Here is a 9,198-nt window from a genome sequence, read left to right on the forward strand (position 1 = left end):
CCTCAAGATCCCTTCATCATTGACTGCAAAACAGGTCCTTAGATGCATAAATGGAAAATCAGCACTGAGATTAGTGGGTGGTTGATCAAGGGAGTAACATTAGCTAGTTATCAAACAACTGTTATTTTTTTTTAAGGCTGTGATAAGTTGCATCTTCATAACTTAATATCTACTTACCCGGACTGGGCTTTGGTTCTTCTCATCTCCTTTCCTCATCCGTCGCTTAACGCATGAACAGCTTGTTCAGTGTTTAAGATGATGATAAGCTCCCTACACGAGGAGGACATCACAAGTACGGCCCAATCCTGCCCTCACCCATCATCATACAAGATACAGACCCTCAATGACTTAGAGAGTTCCCAAGAGAAGGCAGAGTCTGAAGGCAGGGAGTGAAACCACTGCCTCAGTAGGCAGTCTAAAAGTATAAAGAATCCTGGAGCAAGCAAAGCAACCCATCCCAATACAAAGCTGGACAAGAAAAGCCACTCCTCCGAGTACACAGCTCACCTCTCTACTCAAGTCAAAAGTAATTGCAAAAACTGTGACATCACTGGAGAATACCTATAGAGTGATCAAGTTACTACAAAACTGTGCTCTATAACCAAACATTGCTAATGGACAATACAACATTCAAGAAGACCATAAATATTAAACCCAACTCTCAAGTGCACGTTGATTTTAAAATGCTTGAAACACCTGCAGGTGCAACAGTAACTGTAAAGAGAGCAAGTATTTCACGGGGCAGCAAAATTTCAGTGCAAAGACCTTTCATCAGCACAGCAAGTTCAAACAGTCAAATATGATGCAGCATCTATGGGGAGAGAAGTTTGCCCTTCTGAGTATTTCTATCTGTCAAACTCGAATGGAGTCAGCGCACACAATTCCTTACCATCCAGTCTCAAACTATTAGGCTGAAAGGGCAGTTAAGCTTTGCATATTTTTGTGCAAAGTGTTTTTAAGAACTAGTTAGTACCAAGTGAACTGACACTGCGGTTAGTTGAGAATCTCTGCCTGCAATAAAGGATGTACTATTTACAGCAGTACCTGTCTATTTGCTTATGCAAGCAGCAATGCTTCCTTGGTGTTGAGTTAAGGATGTTGCTCCTTGAGGAAGTACCAGAAGTGATCTAGCCTATGGAAAGAGAGAACAAGGTTCTCAAAATGGAGCCACAACAGCAAGCACTGGATGTGTCATTTATGATCAGGAGTTGAGAAGTGCAAGTGGAATCAGCCACACCTTGCAAACGCCATGTGTGGACTTGTTCCTCAAGACGAACATCATTGTTCCTCAAGACTAACATTGTTCTGTATCTTTTCCAAAGACCCCAAAGGAATATGATGAAACGCTAGGAGAAAACTAAACTGTTGCTGGCTGAAGGATGTGAAACATAGGAATGCTGGCACCAGAGACCACTGTTATGGTATACAAGGACAGTGTGTACCTTGAAGACACATTTCAGCCCATTCATTTGAAAGGTTTTGAGAATTCAAAGTGGGGGTTTAAATACTGGGAACCTGATGATTGAGGAAACGTGCACAATTGCCACAGCCACGGAGAGAGTGGTCAACAACGTGAGGCAGTTTCGCTCGTGGCAAGAGTCTGAGGTGCAATCAAAACTACATAATGATGATACGGTTCTCTCCATCAAGGGCAAGTCACGTCAATGCTGCAAGCAGGCTCAGTGGGAAGCCAGTCAATTGTGCAAGTGCTGAAGGTAGAAAAGCTATGGGTCACATGGGTGTAAAAAGTAGGGGGCCTCGTTACAGCTGGTATGGGAGCCACCTCACCTCAGAGGCCTATTCAAGGTGGCTCACCATTAATTCCCGTAGGATTGGGCACATTACACAAGAGTCCAAATCGTCAAACGATGGTAAAGGATGGTAGTCCTGGAATGCCTTGGAGACAAAGGGGCAAGTGTATGGAATACATACATGCTCTGGGTACCATACATATGATGAAGTCAGGGAATGAAGAAGTGGAAATGGGAGTATTCACTAGTATCTATACCACACCTGAAGAGGGCGATTAAGATTAATTCATTTAAAGGCCAATGTTGATTGAAGTAGTTACTACAAATATGCATGCAGACACCATGGCAAATCATTCTGTGATGCATCAGGATGCTTACTTGGAGTACTCCCACCACCTTTCAGTGAGGCAGATCAAGATAGTGCTGTGCACCCACTCAGAACTCCGAGTCCTGGGTGATATGGACTGTTGAATAAGAACAGTTGGAATCAACTGCCTTTCATATTAGTGGGTAACAAAACAGTGCACTGGAAATTTTGGGAATAGATTGGATCAAGTCACTTGGACTGAGAGACCACCTTTTTAAAAGGATCACAGTATTGGGCTGCAAGGAGATCCAGAAACACTCAAGGACGCACAGGTAGTTTGGCTTGGAAGATGCACAAAAACTTCCAGCTAGCAAACACTGGAGTGCAAGGAGTGTAGACAATAGCTCAAACGTGCAAGTTTTAGAAACCAATGAGTGGACGACCACAATACAACTATCTGAGGATGGTGCAGAGACAGAGGTCACTCCAGAGGAAGATACTCAGAGGCTACTAGAGCAATCAGAATAGCCACTGATGCTCTGGGAGAAGTGTGCCAAGTGTTTCAAAAGCTGGCTAGACTAGAAGAATTGTCAGCTTGATTACCAGTAATGAAGCTACTATGATTAAAGTTTAAAAAAATTCTTGAAGAAAAAGAGATTGAGAACTTGAATAGAATCATCAGACCAAGTGAAAGGTCTATTATTGAAACTACCAGAAAAGTAGCTGATGAACTAATGTCCTTGGAAAAAGAAAAGTTTTCACTCTGCATAGTTTGACCAAACTAAATTGAGTTTTCTGGTGGAGTTGGAAGCTTTACAATGGCACACAGCTAATCTTTGGGAAATGCTGGAGCTACCATCAGCCAAACTGATAGGGAAATGAAACGTTTTACTTGAGAGTTTCCAACAATGTAGTTTGATACGAGCAAGGCAAATACTTCAGAGTGGAAATTACAATAGAGGGTTAGCAGTTGGGAGAGGGAGTAATGTAGAAACTGCTAAAGATAAAAGTTCAAGCTGCTCTACAAACTAGAGAAAGTGAATGCAGAAACTGCCTGCAGCAAAAAGAACAGCCCAATGAGTGGTTGTAGGACACTGTTTATCAAGAATCCTTCACACAAAATGACGCACACTGACCTCAAGGAAACCTTTAAGGTTCTGGTTGAATTCCTGTTTTTGTTTTTTTACTTAACCTAGGATCTTGGGTTGTCAAGTACATTAAATTTGACAAACAAGTGGCTGTGAATTACCAGCAGAACATAGCCAAGAATAAGTGGAGGGTCGTTGATAATCATCCACGCTGTGAACGGTATTTTCGAAAGACACAAGGATGCAGCAAGATTTGAAGATACAGTGGAGGATGGGCATGAATATGCACAGCACCTGCTGGGAAAAGCAGAGGCACTGAAGGTAACTACGTTGTAGTTGAGAGCAGTCCATACAGTCATAGAGTTGTACAGAATGGAAACAGGCCCTTCGGCCCAACTTGTCCATGCCAACCAAAATGTCTATACAAGCTAGTCCCCTTTGCTTGCATATTCCTCTCAACCTTTTCTATCCATGTACCTGTCCAAGTGTCCTTTAAATATCATAATAGTAATTAAACCCACCTCTACAGCTACTTCTTGCAGCTCATTCCCTGCACCCACCACTCCCTGTGTGAAAATATTTCCCCTCGGGTCCCTTTTAAATCTTTCCCCTCTCACCTTAATTCTATATCCTCTAGTTTAGACTCCCCTATGCTGGGGGAAAGACTGTGATATTATCTACACCCCTAATGATTTTATACACCTCTACAAGGTCACCTCTCAGCCTCCTATGCTCCAGGGCAAAAAGTCCCGGCCTGTCTCGACTTTCCATTATATCTCAAGCCCTCCAGCCCTGGGAACATTCTGGTGAACCTTTTCTGTCCCCTTCCTATAGACTACAGGTATCTTTCCAGAACAAATCAGAACTCCTGGAATAGGAATTGGACATGGTGTTGCTTCTGAAATGGATGAAAACAAAAGGTTGATGACAAAGGCTGTTGGAAACAGAAGCCAGGCACTAACTAAATAATGATAGTTTAAAGAGAACATGAACCATGATTTCCATCCTTCAAGTTACCGACCGTGCACATCTGATCAGTGTTGCTCAGTAGGGTTTAGCAAGTTCATTCATAATCTGGACAATAGAATATCAAGCCCTAAGCAATCAGTAGATCTTGATCTCTCAGTGTACTGTAGCCACAGCACAACAGAACTCTGGAATGAGTGCAACAAAAAAGGTAGAGCCCAAGATATGCATCTCAAAAGTGAAACCAGTGCATTGGTCCACAGCAAAGATTCACAAGGGAAAGAAAAGAGAAAAGCACAGTTTAGAAATTGGGAAAGAGATCAGGATGCAAAGCAATACGAAACCAAAAGCAGGACAATGAAGAATCTCGGAAACAACCAGAGACTTACAACTGAGTTCACACTACCCCAGCAGGATACCGAAAAACACTGCATCACTGTATCAGTTGTAATTAATTGGGTTAGATTTTGTGTTATTATTTAGATAGATTATTTGATACCAAGATTGTGATCCAGACCACGTAATCTAATCTATTCAACATTATGAAGAGAATCTTATTCATGTAACAACTGTAAAGGACACCAGACCAAATGGAAAAGACCTACATGAAGAGGAATGAGATTCACTAATGCCTGAAGTGGATGCTTCAGAGATGTTAGGCAAAACTTGCAATGAAAAGTTCAGTCAATAAAATGACCAAGCGATTGGGAGAGTTAATGACTGGGAGAAGTTATAACTGTATACTAAAGAAAATAGTTAACGGATTACATAAATCTACATATGTAGTTGTTTGTATGTATAGTATATGCTGCAAAGAGTACACTTAAGAGCTGATTTATAACAAGCGGTATACACTTTTGGAATCATGCCCTTTATTAAAAAGGACTTGAGGTCTGGAGCTACCTGCTGTTGGTTTTAGGTCCCAAGTGAAGATTATCAGATCCCTCTCCCTCTTGATTTGGATGAAGATGTACAAAATGTAACACACTTATCATTGGTGCTTTTGACTATATTTTAACAATAAAAGTGTAAAATTACAATTTTGATCTGTCTGGTGGTTTTCTCGGTAATTGCCAACGATGCAATTGCTGATGAGTGGACATGTCAGAACACACTTGGATTTGGTGTAGCCAGAGTTTAGTACTACTGTGTGTTCCAAACAAACAAAGCAGAAGGAACAACAAGGCATCAAAGTTCCTGATCGTACCTTAAGTTTTGTTGTTAACATTAATGTTTTTAAAAGGTATTTTCTGAATGTTGTTATTGTAAACATTATTGTAAACACCTTCATCCAAATTAAGTAGGAAGAGATATATGGCAATCTTATGGCCCTAAAGATTAAAGACATCAATGGATGGCTTCAGAACCATAAAGGGTCATTCATAATAAAAGGCAGACACTTGCACCCTAACTCAAGGTACAAAACAATCCCATATATGACTTGCATTTTATTACACTATGTTTAACATGGAACACTCGATTACCTTCTTAAAGCTTTGAGGGGAAGAATCACCATTTAAGGCTTGGGCACCAGTTGCTTTTCAAACATGACTTTAAGCATTATGTCACCTCAATACAAGTAATTATAATTCTGCAAAACACATTGTGATATCAAGACTGGAGATAGAATTTCATTTTCTATTAGATTGATCACTGGTTCAATTGGGGGTGTGACAACCAGTCTCATGCCCAAATTAAACCAGGGCTCTGCTTTAAGAATGCTGTCTAGGGGTCCTGGTTTTAAATAAAAAAGATTGGCATGGGTCTTAGCCCAGATCTCAGCCATCCATTCTCCCTACGGTGCACACAGGTTTACTGCGGATAATGCATTCATTTTTTTTGTTTAAAAAAAAGGTTTTATAGTAGAACTACAACTTTAAAATCTGGGCTTCATCTCTATATGTATTATAAAGATTGAGAGGCATAGATAGGCAGCCAATATCTTTTTCCCAGGGTTGAAATGACTAATACTAGAAGGCATGCATTTAAGGTGAGGGGGGTAAATTCACAGGAGATGTGCAAGGCAAGGTTGTTTTTTTTAAACAGAACGGTGGGTGCCTGGAATGCACTGCCAAGGGTGGTAGTGGAGGCAAATACAATAGAGGCATTTAAGAGACTCTTAGAAAGACATGAATATGCAGAGAATGGAGAGATTGTGTAGGTAGAAGGCATTAGTTTAGTTAGGCCTTTAATTACTAGTGTATTTAGTTCAACACAACATCATGGGCTGAAAGGCCTGTCCCTGTGCTGTACTGCAATGCACTGCTCTATGTTTTATAAAGGATGCCCAACTCACTGAACGACAGACAGACTGGCATTCACACACCTCCAGGGCCTGAAGCAAACAGACAGCAAGGACACCTACCTAAATTTTGTCCTGTATTTTGATGTTACCCGGCACACAAATGTGTCTCTGCACCATCGCAGATGTGGGGACTGGACAGCAGAAAGATAAAAGGCGTTTAGGATCAAGTTGAGTTAAAATGGGTGGGGGGTGGGGTGTCCAGACTGATGAGAAGGGCTGCTGTAGCCCAGCACTGGTGACATCCAACTGCATCCACGAAGGGCAGGAGGTTGGGGGGGGGGGGGGGGGGGGGGGGGGGGGGGGGATTGCCTGTGGGGGTTACAGGTGACGGTGGGGGGGGGGATGACTAGGTCAGGGGATGACAGCAGACCCACACAAACAGATGTGTAACCTTGCCCCGCCCCCTCATGTCATCACCTTCCCCAGCAACCAGCCTGGTTGCGAAGGAGCCAGCAATCACTTCCGGGCCACTTTTTTGGCGGGGGGGGGGGGAAGAGAGAAGAGATGGGGGTCCTTTAAAGCCGGGGGAAGGGGGTGCTCCCTCCCTACCTGCGGCTGCCCACCCCACCCCGCCCCGACCCCAGGCCGGGGCTCGCCGGCCCGGGCCAGGCCCAGGCCGCTGTCCCTGTCACCAGCGGGGGTGAAGGTGACCTTCAGCCGGCGGCCTGAACAGCCGAGGTCGGGGTGTGTGGGAGGGTTGTTCCCCGCCTCCCCCCCCAACCCCGCCCCTCACCCGGCTGGCGGGGGTGGAGAGAGAGCGGGCGGGCAAGCGGTCCGCCAGCTCCCCGGGCTTCGGCACACGCCAACTCGATGCGCCGGCCGGTCGGCAACATGGTCTCCGGGCCGGCAGCAGAGAGGGTGCCGCGGGGTCCTGCTGCCCAACCGCTCCTGCAGCCAGTCGAGTCTCCCGCCCGCATGCCATCGTCCCGCACACGTCTGTCCATCTACCCGCGGGCCCGCAGCTGCCCGGACATCCTCAGAACCCACCACGGCCTCTCCATCCCCGTTCCTGCACAACACGCACCGCCCCCCCTCACCCCCGGGACCCATCACAACTGCCACCCCTCCCCCCAGAGCCACATAAACCAAGCTTCCCCTCCCAACCTCCTCTTACCCAGCTCCCCAGACCACCCTCCTTCTGCCCACCCCTAGACACTCCACCAGACCTCCCCCCAAACCCACCTCCCTTCACCCCCCTCCTCAAACCCGCCTCCCTTCACCCCCCTCTCAAACCCGCCTCCCTTCACGCCTCCTTTCACCCTCCTCCTCAAACCCCCCTCCCTTCACAGCCCCTCCTCAAACCCCCCTCCCTTCACCCCCCTCCCCTCAGACCCCCCTCCCTTCACCCCCCTCCCTTCACCCCCTCCCCTCAGACCCGCCTCCCTTCACCCCCTCCCCTCAGACCCGCCTCCCTTCACCCCCCTCCCCTCAGACCCCCCTCCCCTCAGACCCCCCTCCCTTCACCCCCCTCCCCTCAGACCCCCCTCCCTTCACCCCCCTCCCCTCAGACCCGCCTCCCTTCACCCCCTCCCCTCAGACCCGCCTCCCTTCAACCCCCCCCCCCCTCAGACCCGCCGCCCTTCAACCCCCCCACCCCTCAGACCCGCCGCCCTTCAACCCCCCCACCCCTCAGACCCGCCGCCCTTCAACCCCCCCACCCCTCAGACCCGCCGCCCTTCAACCCCCCCACCCCTCAGACCCGCCGCCCTTCAACCCCCCCACCTCCCCTCACCCCCCCCCCCCCCACCTCCCCTCACCCCCCCCCCCACCTCCCCATAAACATACACACCTGAACCCTTGGCTTCAACTTCAGGATCACTGCTAAAACCACTCACCACGACCTGCCCTCCCTCAGCCCCTCATTAAAGCCATTCATGAGCAGTTGCACTCCAGCCCCATTCAACGCTACACTGTGGGGGTCACTTTTATTTAAAAAAATATATAAACACGTATAAAATTGCGGTTTCCTCATCTTGTTTTTGCAAGGAGCGCGTCGGATGAATCCCTCACGACCGGGGGGAGGGGGGTTAATTCAGATGCCCCCCCCCAACAACCTTACCCTCCTTTCCCCAGTCACTGAGCTGGGGGGGGGGGGTTAATCTTTCTTTGACCTTTAACTCACCCGCCTCTCCCCTAATGTCACGTCCCCGCTCGCTGCCCTCTCCGGTGTCCGCCGCCGCCGGACACGCTTCGTCCGTCTTGCTCACCATCGCCTTGCGATCGGCTGCCACAAGCTGGTGCACCGAGGGGTCCCTCCGCCCGCCGCCGCCGCCGCCGCCGCCCCCCTCCTCCCCCCTCCTCCCCCCTCCTCCCCCCTCCTCCCCCCTCCTCCCCTTGTCAGCAGCCGCACGGCTGGAAGCAGTGGACGGAAGGACGGCGCCGACCCGGCTGCCGACACACGTGGTGTCAGAACGATTTCTCCCTCCAACCTCCGACCCTTCTCCAAGGCGAATGGAAGGGGATGGGCGGACCGGCTCGCGTACGGCTGGCGAGACGCGCCCAAAAAGCTGGCGGGACGTCTCAATCTTGCTTCTTTCGAAACCAAGCGCTTAAAGTTTAGATGCAAAAGAGCGAAAGCTTGTGCAATGCAAAATCGAAGGTTGTTGCACTCGAAGGTTGCACTAAAAGTGCATCCCAAATCAGTGCGCATTATGACATAATTTTTCCGAATCTTTATTTTGGGAAGCCACGGTTGCATAAGATACATCGAGTTGTATAACATGCACCAGCTTACGTTTGCATATTGAGGATCGCTCCTAAATTCTGCTGCAAAACATGCCT

At 47.8% G+C, this 9,198-nt stretch overlaps 1 protein-coding gene across 2 annotated transcripts in view; it reads right to left on the reverse strand.

Annotated features, from left to right (window-relative positions):
- The window catches only part of cluha (clustered mitochondria (cluA/CLU1) homolog a), an 80,888-nt gene extending 72,026 nt beyond the window's left edge, over positions 1–8,862 (reverse strand). Inside the window, exons 1-2 of one of the 2 annotated variants that reach the window (XM_052035643.1) lie at positions 8,738–8,862; positions 8,540–8,697 (exon numbers count right to left, since the gene is read on the reverse strand). In XM_052035643.1, coding sequence (XP_051891603.1) covers positions 8,540–8,627 — 88 coding nt within the window. In that variant the 5' untranslated portion in view covers positions 8,628–8,697; positions 8,738–8,862. Of the gene's footprint in view, positions 1–6,477; positions 6,607–8,539; positions 8,698–8,737 lie in introns of those variants that run through there. The other variant, XM_052035644.1, reaches the window with a different exon arrangement.
- Between the last annotated feature and the right edge of the window lie 336 nt (positions 8,863–9,198).

Source organism: Pristis pectinata, chromosome 21, assembly GCF_009764475.1.
Source record: "Pristis pectinata isolate sPriPec2 chromosome 21, sPriPec2.1.pri, whole genome shotgun sequence".
NCBI lineage: Eukaryota > Metazoa > Chordata > Chondrichthyes > Rhinopristiformes > Pristidae > Pristis > Pristis pectinata.